Here is a 14,742-nt window from a genome sequence, read left to right on the forward strand (position 1 = left end):
AAAACGCAACCCATAGAGTAAAGAAAATGAGGACAGATAGCCATGAGTTAGAAACGCAAGATCCGTGATAATCAGTGGATCGCCAGGCAAGCTTCTATTTACAATGATACTATCTTTTTGAGACAACCCCTTCTATATAAGGAGAGGGGTTGGCACACGTATTACTGTCTAATTTTTATCGTAAAAATATATTCATATTTTATAATATTACATTTTAGCTACAGTACTTCAATAAAACTTGAAAGTAAAAATGGTGAAATGGTGAGCGAAAGCTCGATTTTTCCCTAGGCACAACCAATCAACAATCAATGATAACTTTTCAACAATCGTTGTTTATAGACATAAAAAATAAAAGAAGAAAGTAACGTAATTGGTAAAATGTATTAAATGTGCAGAAACAACTTTTATAACCACTTTTTTATCAACAAATAAAATACTCATAAATTCTATCATCTTTTTGTACAGCCCTTTGACCGCGATTATTGTAGTTAACTTTTTTTTAAGACTTTTTCATCTTCTGTCCTTGGTATAATATTGATAATTCAATTTGAAAATCCATAAAAAAATAACCATCAAAGTTTCTTCCCAAGTACTTTATATTTTCATTAGCCAAAACCGGTATTGTGGTCAGCTGTCTGTTGGAATGGAGCATGGTGGAACGTTATCTGGTCCATAATCTGCTGTTGGGATGTCCATATTTGGGTCAGATTTTCCCGAAACTGTGGAAATCTGGTTGATTTTGCCAAGATTCTTGATAATTGTGAAATTATGTTTAGCAGTTTCCATGCAGCTGTTTTCCAGTAACCATCCATCAGATTCTGACTCTGGGTCTCCCATTATTAAGACGTTCTGCGTTGCAGTTTGAAGGTAGCGTACACCAGTGAGCACTGAGAGCTGAGCAAGAAAGAGGACAGGGTGATAAGTTAGGATGATAGTGTTATAAGTTAATACTACCTTTTTCTAAGCTGGCCTTAAAAGGGGTTATGCCATGATTGATAATAAAAAAAAATCTGACATCATATAGTACATCATATAGTACATTTTTCTAACAAAGCTAGAACCAGCCCTGGACCTCACATGGATTCATAGATCTCCTCATTGAATGCTCCAATTGTTCTGCTAAATTTATTTCAAGCTGGCAGCTCAGGGGGTGCTTCCTTTCATCTGTAACTGGAACAGCTTCTAACAGTAGATACAGCTGGTGACAGTTGAAGATTTAAACTGAGCATGTGCGACCACCTCGTTGAGGTGGACGGAGACATAAAGAAAAGATCAATCTGCAGGTGGCACTATACAGATACATTGACTGTACTAAATTTTTAATTATGGTACATACAATTACAAAAGTATTCATATCCAGGTGCTGGTTTGAAAAATGTAGAATATTTTCCATGGGACATCCCCTTTAAGGTGCCCATACATCTTTAATAGTTGTCCCAACAGCTATTATTCCCGACTACCCGATAGATGTGCCCACTCGTACAAGCAACAAAAGGAATTTATTTCCTTTGACATTATCTGTTGGGGGACAGTTGAGAGGCCCCCATAGACATAAGGTGGGCGGTCAGTCCTGCCAAAATCAGTGGGTTGAGCCGGCGTTACTCTTATATGTATTTGCAAGTTTAGATGGAATGAAACTCTCAGACAATGTTCTTACAGATGTGAATAAAATTTTAAGGAATTTTTCCTTTTTTATTGGAAATGTATACATGTGTATATAATGTACAATTGTATTGTGTTAAATGTGATGGCACGTAGTCTATACTGGTCATTGAGAGTCAGTAGATGCCATAATATCGAGAGATTTTGGTTGGGAAAACCCTGTAATATAATGGGTAAATTTTGCATTCTGGAACAATTTGCAGCCTCCAGTTACATCTAAATTATTATTAAAAGCGCAGAAGCTAAAGTTACAAAGCTACCATAGAGCTGTGGTAGATAAGACTTTTTTCACATTATATATACTGTATGTGGCATCCATCTAACATATACACCACAATACAGTATGTACATTACAGAAGCAGTCCCCCCCAAAAAAAAGTTTTATTCTCTGACCTGTTAGAAAGATACATGATGTAAACTGTAGTGAAATTAATTTTCTTACCGGCGACTGTATTTGTGAGCTATAACCTCCCTTCTGATCCTCAGCTGTGTCGTGTGATCAGCACTCTGCATCTCCAAATAACAGCATCTTATGTGTGGACAGGAAGCCAATTTCTGTATCTATTCCTATGGGAGCCTCAGTATCAGTCTCATAAATTAACAGAGAAGTAACTGACTTCCTGTCCTGTGTCAGTTGGAGATCAGAGTGTTGGTCACATGACACTGCTGAGGAGCAGAAGGGAGGTAGTAACTCAGAAATACCGTTTATAGTAAGAAAATTACCTTCACTACAGTTTACATCATGTACATTTCTAACAGGCTTCTGTCTATATATGATGTCTGTATGGAAATTGGTCGATATGCCAAGGGCATTTTGTGGCCCGACTATGTGGACCCCTTTTAAATGTTTTCATATAACAAAAGATGTTTGTGTCATCCAGGGTCACTATAAGGTATAGACATAAAGTAGATACCTATTGGTGCTATATTTCTTCTGTATGAAGCATTAATGATCTAGTCTTTGCTGCAGTGCCTTTCTACAGCCACGAGGAGAAAGCAGAGCAAGAACCAGTCCATTGGTGTTACATTTACCAAAATAAATTGGTACTTTTTTTATATTATTGAAATATTATTGAATGTCATCTTAACAATTATATTGTAGTGCTTTTTCCGCCTTGCAGTACCTCAAAGAGCCAGACCAAAAGCACGGTGAGACCAATCGAGTGCATGAGGTTGTCATAATACTCCAGGAGAGCCTGTCTGCAGCCCCGGATCCAGATGTTCAGCTCTTCTGAGAGGTAGTCATAGTTATAGTGAGCCGAGTTGTTAGTAATCTGATATTGGATGCAGGGCCGGGGAGAGTTGGGGTTACAGCAGCTGAAGGGAACACCATCCAGTAAATATTTTCCATCCACATTGCTTTTGAAACGGCTGCAAAAGACAAAAAATACCAGAAAATATTATGTGGTTGTCCTCACCTGGTGTTCACAGGAACAGGTCATACAGGTAAAGAGCAAATAGTATTTCAGAGAGGCGCTACTAGGCAGTCAATCAGTCCATTTACTGCAGCAATACAGGTGTTTTACCAATGAAATGCCCATTGTGATTGGCTGGATCTTCCAGGCAATCACATGTACTGCTGATCTGCTGGCCCAGGAAAGTCCATGCTATATTAGAAATATTGTAATCTGAAGCCACTGTAACTGGAGCGTGAATCATCTGTATTAGGTATGACGGTATGGACATCTAATAAGATCAGCTTGTGGAAGCCTTGTCTGGTGTGTACATTTATAATACTGGTGTTAACCATTTGGAAGAAACTGGATTTACATCTCAAAGACAGTGAAAAGCCCAGTCGTGGTCCCGAAGGTATTGTATTGTATTGTGGTTTATCTATCTTTTTATTGTACAGGTCAAAAAAAGGGTTCCATGTTTTAATTGCCTTGTAATGTGCTGACCATGTAAAGAGATGGATATTGTAACATACATCAGTTCTAAGCAGTTTGCAAGAGTAGATTGTACTTGTAAGATGATTGCTTACACCAGGCATCCTCAAACTGCAGCCCTCCAGCTGTTGTAAAACTACAACTCCCACAATGCCCTGCTGTAGGCTGATACCTGTAGGCTGTTCGGGCATGCTGGGAGTTGTAGTTTTGCAACAGCTGGAGGGCCGAAGTTTGAGGATGCCTGGCTTACACCTACTGCAAGGACACACAGTACCTGGAAAAGATGCATGGACAGACATTTTGGTCTCAAGTCCTTCTGCACTGCCGGAGGAGGCGCCAAATTCAGGTAGAGAGGCAGGCCTCCACAAAACTTGGGCGCTTCATCTGTCAGGCTGTGCAACAGCCTTAAAGGGGTTTTCCGAGACTTTATAACCAATGACCTATATGCTGTGGATAGGTCATTAGTATCTGATCGGTGGGGGTCCACAGCATAGGTCATTAGTTATAAAGTCTCGAAAAAACCTTTAAGGCTGTTGCACAGCCTTCCAGATGAAGCGCCAAAATTATGTGGAGGCCTGCCTCTCTACCTGAATTTGGCGCTTCCTCCAGCAGTGCAGAAGGACTTGAGACCAAAATGTCTGTCTGTGCCTTTTCAAACAGCTAATCAGCGGGGGCCCAGGTGTCGGACTCCACCAATCAGATACTGGTAACCTATCCAGAGGATAGGTCATCAGTTATAAAATCTTGGAAAACCCTTTTAACTGTACGCCAGGTCTCTTGCTGACGTAGATATAAGCCATTTTCAGCACCAAAACACTGCGTGGAAAATGATAAATGAGCTGGTCTGCCTGCTTCCATGCCACACCGTCTTTTCTCTGCAAAATGGAAAAAAGGCTCGTGACAAAATATAGAAGCTATTTATGCTACTTCTGTGGCGTAAATAGATTAGTAAATTTCCCCCTCTATGTATATATCCTGTCCTCTGCCTGGACAATTTTCCATTGTAGTGTAAGGGCTCTTTTGCATAGGCCAAGACTTGGGACAATTATTGGGAAGGAACATTTGTTCGAATGTCCATTCCCAATAATTGGTGTAAAGATGCCTCTAATAACCTGACAAATGAGCAAAGGCTGATTTGTTGGGTGATCGCATTTTTATGCAGCGCCAACTTACACCCTGTGTAATAAAACTGGGGATAAGTGATCGCAGGAACGATCATTTATCCTCCATACATCACAGATCATTGCTGCATGTAAATGCAGGTAACGAGCAGGCTGTGATTGGTAATGAATTGCCTCATTCTACCTCATTGCCTGCTCTTTTGCCCCTTGTAAAAGGGCCCCAGGCAAATGCACTGTAAGAAAGTAGTGGTTATAGTGGCATGGATAAGAGACTGCACTCAGGAACTTCTCTAATAAACAGAAAACCGCTCCTGATCATGTGCTCTGCTCATTACAAATGAGCTCTGACAACTGTACTGCATCTAAAACAATCTGTGGGATCATCTCATGACCAGGACAGGTTTTTATCTTTTGGAAGTAAACAGATTATCTAACTTAAAAGTAGCAAGCAATAATCTATCTTGAAAATGGTGAGGACAATAATCTATGGTTTGCCATGCACCAAACATTTGTTTAGCATCCTCTATTTTTCCTGACTCCTCCATATATGCATGCTCAGGGAGAGTGGAATAAGTCACTGCTAGACAGTTCTGACGGTGGCTAAACTCTCGTTAAAATACAAAATGCCCAATTCTTCTTTCCACCGACATATGCTATCGAGCAGTAGCGGCCATTCCTGTCGTATGTGCATGGATGCCTTAAAGGGGTTGTCCGCGTTTTTCTTACTGATGATCCGGGGTGTTGCACCCCTGCCGATCAGATGCTGGTGACATATTCAAAGGATAGATCATCAGTAAGAAAAAGGCAGACAAGCCCTTTAAGGGTTGAAAGCTAAGTTCCTAATGGCCAGAGATAGCTGTCAGTCACTGATAGTTGTACATGGGAAGGTGTTATCAGTGATTGATAACATTCTCTGTGTAAGTGTGTATACAGAGATAGCTGTCAGTCACTGATAGTTGTACATGGGAAGGTGTTATCAGTGATTGATAACATTCTCTGTGTAAGTGTGTATACAGAGATAGCTGTCAGTCACTGATAGCTGTACACGAGGAGGTGTTATCAGTGATTGATAGCATTCTCTGTGTAAATGTTTATACAGAGATAGATGTCAGTCACTGATAGCTGTACACTGATAGCTGTACACTGATAGCTGTACACTGATAGCTGTACACTGATAGCTGTACACGGGAAGTGATTGATAGCATTCTCTGTGTAAGTGTGTATACAGATATAGGATAGCTGTCAGTCACTGATATCTGTTCATGGGGAGGTGTTATCAGTGAATTATGGCATTCTCTGTGTAAGTGTGTATACAGAGATAGATATTCACTGATAGCTGTAGACAGGGGCAGTCTTAAGTTAAGAGAAAGCGAGCATATAAAAGTATAAATTAAAAGTTTTACTGAGCCTTTTTCCCCAGAACTATATATCAATCCCCTCCTGCTCTATAACATGCTGTGTGCAGATTGCATTGCAGAAACCAACAGTCATAGACACCAGGGGCATAGCTAAAGGCCCTGGTGGAAAGGTTTAACTTGGAACCCCTTGCTCAATTTCTCTTCATGGTTGCAGCCCACAGTAACTTTCAGTCGATATGCTGGGTCCACCAATGTATCATCTCTGGTGACCTATTGATGCAGCAGTAGAATGCAGGTACATTTGCTAGGGTCTTAAAAGATCAGCAGCATAAATACCCAAGACACGTACCCACCCCCCCATCCTCCCAAAAATATTAATACAACTGCATTCATGAAGACAACTTTTATAACACAGCAAGCTTACAGTAGATACCGCAGCTCAGTTCTGTGTAACTTAGTAAACCTGTAATAATACAGTCACCAAATAATGGTCAGGTACTACTTCTACACAGTGGAAAATGTATATAGTTACATCCAGTGACCCACAATTGATGTCTTCTCTCCCAATGCCTCTCTGAGTGCCCCTACAAAATAACATTGCCTCGGTGTGTCTCCACAAAGTAATAGTGCCCTCACATACTAGTAATTCCCCCATTGTGCCTCATTTGTGCCCCAAGTAATAGTATCCTCTTTTATATGTGTATTGCTGTATATCACAATAATTTAGAAAAAGGCCAAGCCCAGTGGTCAACGTTCTTTTCCCCTCGGAACAGATCTGAACATCGTAATCCTTTTGTGCTGTTCACCCTTGCTCTCTTGATAATGAATTGTTCCATGGCAGGGCACTGGCGGCTCCATCGCTGGGTCACTTGAAAGAGCAGAGGTCCCTGAGTTGAGGAAATGTCAATGTCGTGACAGATCCTGATGGTCCCATGGATCATGACAAGGATGCTCTGCCTCAGTGGGGTGATTGGTAAGGTTACAACTCCCTGCTACTGTCCTGCTGGGCCCAGTTAGCATTAGTGTGGGGATGGTGGCCTGTGGACCTTCCTGATTTTTGGGTCTAGTTGCAATTTTGAATGCTGTGACCTGTATGCCACTGTTGGAGACATTTATCTCCAACATGTTTCCAATGCAGACAGAGCATCATAAATTACTGGCTACTATTAAAGGGAACCTGTCTCCTCAAAAACGCATATAAAAAGGGCAGCATTACCTCATAGTAGCCCCCAGTCTGGTCATATGTTTGATCCGTTAGTCTGATGCTCCATAGGTTAAAAAAACTATGTTTTAATCGCCATCAGCGCTATCTTGCCGGTCAGCTTGAAGTCAAGGGGGCAGCGGCTTCCTTACTTCAAGTCAAGGTAAGCACGCCCCCAAGCGTCCCCTCTTCTGTTAGATTGACAGCCTGCAGTGCGGCCAGGATCGCATAAGTCTCGCGCATGCGCGGTGCGCTCCTTTGTAAGGTGCGTTTCTGTCTCCAGCTGCCGCTGTTAGCTGGGTTCCGGCGGCACTCTGCGCATGCGCAAGACTTATGCAATCCCAGCCGCACTGCAGGCTGTCAATCTAAAAAAAGAGGGGACGATTAGGGGGCGTTCTTACCTTGACTTGAAGCAAGGAAGCCGCTGCCCCCTTGACTTAAAGCTGACCTCCTCTTTCAGCCAGAGCAGAGAAGTGCTATAAGCAGCAGCTCTCACCCTTCTGGATTACGAATGGCTGCCATAAAAAAATCACCTTTCCCATGCACAAATAAAGGTCAAATTAAAGGTGTTGACAAGGCACCTGTACTTACTCTACGGTGTCTTTGGAACTCATATCCAGGTAACGTACAGATATCCACTGTATTTCAAACCAGTCCCGGAAACCATTGTTCCCACAACACTGGAATTCAATTTGAAGTAAGTCTATTGACGTTTTTAAGAAACAACGTCCAGGGATGTCTGTGTCTTTGTAATACCTCAAAGCATCTTTGAGTCCACGATATAGGGCAGACTCCACCTCGTTTCTCATCGTATAGCACATAATGGCTCCAGCAAAGACGCAAAATGTAAAGAAAAATGTGCAGATTATATAGGGTAAAATAAACAGCTTCCATCTAGAAAACTTATTGGCATCCGAAAAGTCATAACAGATCTTTCCACCAAAGAAGTTAATGATGCAAGCTATGGTGCCTACAGCAATGAGCATGTTGGGAACAGATTGGATATTTCCACTTAACATGAACTCACTACGTTTCTTGATTTCAATTTTCAAATAGAGACCAAGGCTAAAAATAATGAGTCCGGTCACCACAGAGATCCAGTTAAGAATCCATAAGACTTGAGCTAATTTTCCCCTTCTTGTCTTAGAGAATTTTACTTTAAGAACTGCCATCTTGTATTCAAGAAATCTAATGCAGGTAAGCGGTTGTCTTCACACTATAGAAACATAATAGCAGAGTTATGTGATATTGTTATACAAGGTTGATATAATGTCATCATAGCGGAATAACAAATGGTGACTATTATTTCCTTTTATATTTTCTTCTATAGACAAGTCCCTTAGGCCACTTTTACACAGTCGGTGTTTGATCAGTGATTAAGAGCCAAAACCAAGGGTGAAGGCTGCATAGAGATAAGGCATAATAGAAAGATTAGCACCTGTTCTGTTTCTGACCTGTGCCTGGTGTTGGCTCACAATCACTGAAATATCCTCATAGCTGTGGCTCCAATGGGGGGTTTCTATCTATTAGACATTTATAGCATATCCTGTTGATATACCATACCTCTCCAAGTTTGCAATAAAGGGGTTTTCTGGGAATGCTGATTTTTCAGCAAGTACCTACAGCTTGCCTCTGTAAACAGAAGATTTATACTTTAGCGTCATCAATTTTTGCAGTTGACACTAAACACGGAAGAGGACAGTATACTGCTACAGATGGATCTGGATAGATTGGAGGCTTGGGCAGAGAAGTGGCAGATGAGGTTTAACACTGACAAATGTAAGGTTATGCACATGGGAAGGAATAATGCAAGCCACCCGTACATACTAAATGGTAAAACACTCTGTAACACTGACATGGAAAATGACCTAGGAATTTTAATAAACAGCAAACTAAGCTGTAGAAACCAGTGTCAGACAGCTGCTGCCAAGGTCAATAAGATAATGGGTTGCATCCAAAGGGGCATAGATGCCCGTGATGAGAACATAGTCCTACCACTTTACACATCACTGGTCAGACCACACATGGAGTACTGTGCACAGTTCTGGGCTCCTGTGAACAAGGCAGACATAGCAGAGCTGGAGAGGGTTCAGAGGAGGGCAACTAAAGTAATAACTGGAATGGGGCGACTACAATACCCTGAAAGATTATCAATTTTAGGGTTATTCACTTTAGAAAAAAGATGACAGAAGGGAGATCTTATTACTATGTATAAATATATCGGGTCAGTACAGAGATCTCTCCCATCATCTATTTATCCCCAGGACTGTGACTGTGACGAGGGGACATCCTCTGCGTCTGGAGGAAAGAAGGTTTGTACACAAACATAGAAGAGGATTCTTTATGGTAAGAGCAGTGAGACTATGGAGCTCTCTGCCTGAGGAGGTGGTGATGGGGAGTACAATAAAGGAATTCAAGAGGGGCCTGGATGTATTTCTGGAGTGTAATAATATTACAGGTTATAGCTACTAGGTAGGGGTCATTGATCCAGGGAGTTATTCTGATTGGAGTCGGGAAGGAATTTTTTCCCCCTTAAGTGGGGAAAATTGGCTTCTACCTCAAAGTTTTTTTTTGCCTTCCTCTGGATCAACTTGCAGGATAACAGGCCGAACTGAATGGACAAATGTCTTTTTTCGGAATTATATACTATGTTACTTCTCGGCACCCTGGTGCGGACTGGGAACTTAAAGTGGCCCTGGAAAAATACTTAAAATGGCCCCATTTTGTAGTTGGGTCCAAATTGATGGAAGACAGGGCCAGCAATACCATATTGTGGCCCATTATACCACCCCCAACAGAGCCAAATTCAACAGTCCATCACAAAATACTGCCAGAAGCACAAAATACGTCCCCAAAAACTTCCACTGGCCAACCGTGAGGAGGACTCAAGCGGCCCCCTGGGCATCGGCCCACCAGAATATTTCCAGTTTGTTTTCTTCAGGCACTGCAAGCCGTGTTGCAACCATTGACTGACTTCAGCTGGGATGTGGCCAGAAGCTGCACATCACTGCTGAAGCCAGTTATTGGCTGCAGCAGAGCATGTGACCATGCCTATGCAGCACCGGAAGAAAACAAGCCAGGGACCAGAATATGGACACAGCAGAGGACTGGGTGGCTGGGAGCAGGTAAGTATGAATCTTCTGTTTACAGAAGTAGGCTGTGGGCACTTGCTGAAAAATCTGTATTCCTGGAGCACCCCTCTAATGGCAAGCACAAAATAACATGCAATGGAAGCAGGATACACTTACTGGTATATCATAAATATGAATACAGTCCAAATGTGTGTGGAGTTCCTTTGCCCCCCCCAAAGCAAATTATTCTGATGCCCACCATCTATAAACCCACTTATAATAGCACTGTTAGCATTTAACCCTCATGACATATAATCAGTAAGATTGAACACATAGTCAACCCATGAGTAAGAGGAATAACTCTAGTGGCAAGTGATTGATTCCAAAGTCAGCTTTCTATTGGTTATCTTCTGTTGGACTTTTGGGGATCATTATTATGTTAGGGCCAGGGCCACCAAAGGATTAGCTGGTGGGACAGTCCACCCTACTTAGGAGAGAGCGCCCTGCTCATAAACGTTTATCATCTACAACAGCCAGGGAACACCACAAAAATTTGACAATAATTTTCCATATTGGACAATAAAGAGAACACATTTTCATAGGGCTAAAAAAAAGTTCATTTTGTAGCAAAGTAATTTATCTTTTTTGTCTTCTAAAATATAAGAACATTTATTTTATGGTGAAAACATAGTAGCAGCATTAAGGCTACTGTCACATCAGCGTTAGCAGGGTCCGGCAGGCTGTTTCGGCAGCATGCTGTGTTTTTTGTCCAACCGCCTCTCGGCATGTTTGCTGTGCTGCGGGCGGACCTCTAGCCCATACCTATTATAGTGAATGGGGCTGGAGCGTACTTCCGGCGGCACTTGTGGGCTAGCGTTAGTACGAATCCGGCAGGCTATTCCCCTGCCGGAACAGCCTGCCATATCCTGCTAACGCTAATATGAAAGTAGCCTAACTCTCTTGCTTTCCCTGATATGAAATGATATATCGCCAAACGAAATGCCATTTAACTCCTGGTTATCAAGGACCACGTATGATCTTGTGAAATACAGTGAACTCTGCCTTTGTAGGATTATGTAAATGATGGGTAACATAGTGGTCGGAGCATTTTTCTCATGCATTGGTCTAAAGTTTCTGTCCTATTGATTTGTGAGGACTGTGAATTAGATGTAGTTTCGGAGACATTGCAATTTTGATTATTACAACTTAGTGCTTCGCTTGTAGTCGACGATATATACTGATCGTTAAGGCCCCTTTACACGACTGGATAACCATTTTAAAAAAATCATAACATTGAGCGAAAAAGTGATCAATTATCGAGGAGTGCAAAAGCATTGAGTGATCGAAGGACAAGCAATAGTTGTTTAGTTTGTCATTCTTGCAATCGCTGATGTAGACGCCGAAGCCATCGCTCGCCGTCCAGGTATCATATACAGCACATACGACTCCACATCGGTGTTTGCCTGAGAAATGATCTATTACATGATCGTACTCACAAATTTTTACACGATACTCTGAACATCTAAAGGGTTTGAATGTTAACGACTCGAATGACGACTCGCTTATCACTTGATCAGATCCATTTTCTGCCCTTGTAAAGGGGCCTTTATGCTCTTGGGGTTCAATAGCAGGCCATACATTTGAGATAGCTGTTGGATGTAGCTTGTTTATCCGACTGTCCCATGACTTTACCATTTAGTCTGGTGTCACACGCAACTTTTTGTGGCAGTTTTTTTAGCCAAAGCCAGAAGTGGGTTGGAAGGGAATGAGAAATATAAAGTAGGACTTGTACTTCTCCTTCTTGCTGGATCCACTTATGGCTTTAGCTTAAAAAAAAAAAATGCATCAAAAAGTTGGGTGTGATTACCACCCTGCACATGGGAGCTCGTTGGGTTGTTGAGAGGGTCCCATATACAATAGTCAGCCAATCGCACCAAAATCAGAGGGATAGGCTGACTTTTACCTAATGTGTATGCCCAACTTTATGGGACAGTTGCAGATAACGTGATAATATTGCCCTATTATAGACCTAGTGCAGGTAAGTACAAATGTGACATGACAGAGAGATAGATTGATAGATATGAGATCAAGAGACAGATCGAGTGATAGATTGGGACATAGATAATTCAAGACATAGAGGGATCGAGACATAGATAGAATGAGAGATAGATAGATGTAGACAGATAAAGAGATAGATAGCTATGAGATAGATAGATCGAAAGATGAGATCAATCGAGAGATAGAATGAAATGATTTTCAACCATGTTAGCATCAGGCTATGTCTACACTTACCTGTATCGCGTTACCTTATATGAAGTGAATACCTGTCACGTGTATCCTGAGCAATGTACTCAAGGCTATGCACTGGATTGGATTCTAAGTGATCGTAGGCTAATATGGTTCCGCCAAGGTTTGGGAAGATTCTTTTTGTCAGCAGGAGCAGAAAACATAAGATGAAGATTTGCCGAGTGAAGAGTCTGGCTGCAGTAATCCCTGCTGGACTAATAATGGCTTACAGATTTAATTGTGCTCCTTCTGGTAGATGCTGCAAAGCACTTTACTAAATAGGATATACGAGAGGCGATGGCAGATCTGTGATGTTAGCTGTTGCTTCACTGAAAAGTTTTTGTACCATTCTAAACGCATAAATATTCGGGTGCATTCCAATAATTTTGTTGTTGAGGTGACATACATCATAATATTTTTAGATCTATATGGTTCTGTGTAACATGGTCAGTTTTTGGTGTGTGGCTCTTGACCCTAACATGGTACTCCACTCAAAGATGGCACAGTAACATTGGCAGACGCAGCACAGGTCAAAGAAACCTGTTAACCTCAGAACGCAACTCTCGGTACAGGTTCTGTGTAGAACTTCTGTGAGCTTGGCACTGACTTGGTCTCTGATCACATTCAAAGGCGGGGTTGGCATGACTTCCACCCACACTCTGTACAAGAATACGCTAGATGTGGTCTGTAAGGAATCGTCCAGTTATGTCATATGTGTATAAATCTTTGTTATCATAGTTTATCATGTATGTGCTACATTTCAGTTGTATATAACCAAACCGTATTCTTAGGCGCATCCTTGGTCACAAGCGTCAGGGTTTTCGGCTTTAGGAAACCTACATAATTTTCGATTGAAATGTAGAATAGTCCGAGCACTCACATATGGGCATAAGGAACGAATATCATTAGTATGAATAAAAACATATAATAAACATCAGAATACAATACAATATAAACTGCTAAACTGTCCGCAAAAAAACGGATACGCATTTTTGCAGACAGCATAAGGCCATCTGAATAAGCCCTTATGCTGTGAGTACGTTTCACAGGAGCAGCATTCAGGACGAGTAATACAGATTACACACGGAGCATGTTTTCCAGAATTAACATGCTTGCCTGAAAGGGCTCATGCACACCACTGTATGTATTTTGTGGCCTGCCAAAAAACTGATCCACAAAAAATACGGGCGATGTCCATGTGCATTCCGTATTTTGCAGAACGGAACGTCCGGCCCCTAACAGAACAGTACTATCCTTTTCCGTAAAGCGGATAATAATAAGACATGTTCTATTTTTTGGCGGAACGGACATACGGAAACGGAATGCACACGGAGTAACTTAAGTTTTTTTGCAGAACCATTGAAATGAGTGGTTCCTCATATGGTCCCAAAAAAAAACTAAAACGGAACAGACACGGAAAGAAAAAACGTTTGTGTGCATGAGCCCTAAGGGTGTTATCCTGGCAGTCCCCTGGCAGCTCATAGTCCGTATGGAAACCAGACAGAGGTTGGGTCAAGCAGCAAAAGGTCAAATCCGAGAAACAGGCAGAAGTCAGCTCAACTTTGCAGGATACTACCGGACTAGAACCTATTGCTCAGGCACCCTCCTTTAGGGGAAGGTGTCTTACGTACCCCAAAGTGAAAATTATTGTGTGTGCTAACCGTTCAAAAGCCATAGGGAGAGTGAGCACACCCTATGGCCAATTCCATTTTAATCCATTTTTCCCAGTAACAAAGCAAGGGTTAACAGCCAAACAAAACTCAATATTTATGGCCCTGATTCTGTAGTTTACAGAAACACCCCATATGTGGTCGTCAACTACTGTACGGGCACACGGCAGGGCACAGAATGAAAGGAATGCCATACGGTTTTTGGAAGGCAGGTTTTGCTGGACTGGTTTTTTTGATACCATGTCCCATTTGAAGCCCCCCTGATGAAACCCTAGAGTAGAAACTCCATAAAAGTGACCCCATCTAAGAAACTACACCCCTCAAGGTATTCAAAACAGATTTTACAAAGGTCGTTAACCCTTTAGTTATTGGCAAATGGAGATGAAATTTCATAATTTCAGCTTTTTGGAAAATTTTCCATTTTAATCCATTTTTCCCAGTAACAAAGCAAGGGTTAACAGCCAAACAAAACTGAATATTTATGGCC

At 41.7% G+C, this 14,742-nt stretch overlaps 1 protein-coding gene across 1 annotated transcript in view; it reads right to left on the minus strand.

Moving 5' to 3' along the window:
• Positions 1–627: 627 nt before the first annotated feature.
• LOC122922196 (photoreceptor outer segment membrane glycoprotein 2-like) overlaps positions 628–14,742 on the minus strand; it is a 39,272-nt gene continuing 25,157 nt past the window's right edge. Inside the window, exons 2-4 of the mRNA XM_044272718.1 lie at positions 7,820–8,444; positions 2,787–3,033; positions 628–894 (exon numbers count right to left, since the gene is read on the minus strand). Coding sequence (XP_044128653.1) covers positions 628–894; positions 2,787–3,033; positions 7,820–8,400 — 1,095 coding nt within the window. The 5' untranslated portion in view covers positions 8,401–8,444. The remainder of the gene's footprint in view (positions 895–2,786; positions 3,034–7,819; positions 8,445–14,742) is intronic.

Source organism: Bufo gargarizans, chromosome 11 (assembly GCF_014858855.1).
Source record: "Bufo gargarizans isolate SCDJY-AF-19 chromosome 11, ASM1485885v1, whole genome shotgun sequence".
Taxonomy (NCBI): Eukaryota; Metazoa; Chordata; class Amphibia; order Anura; family Bufonidae; genus Bufo; species Bufo gargarizans.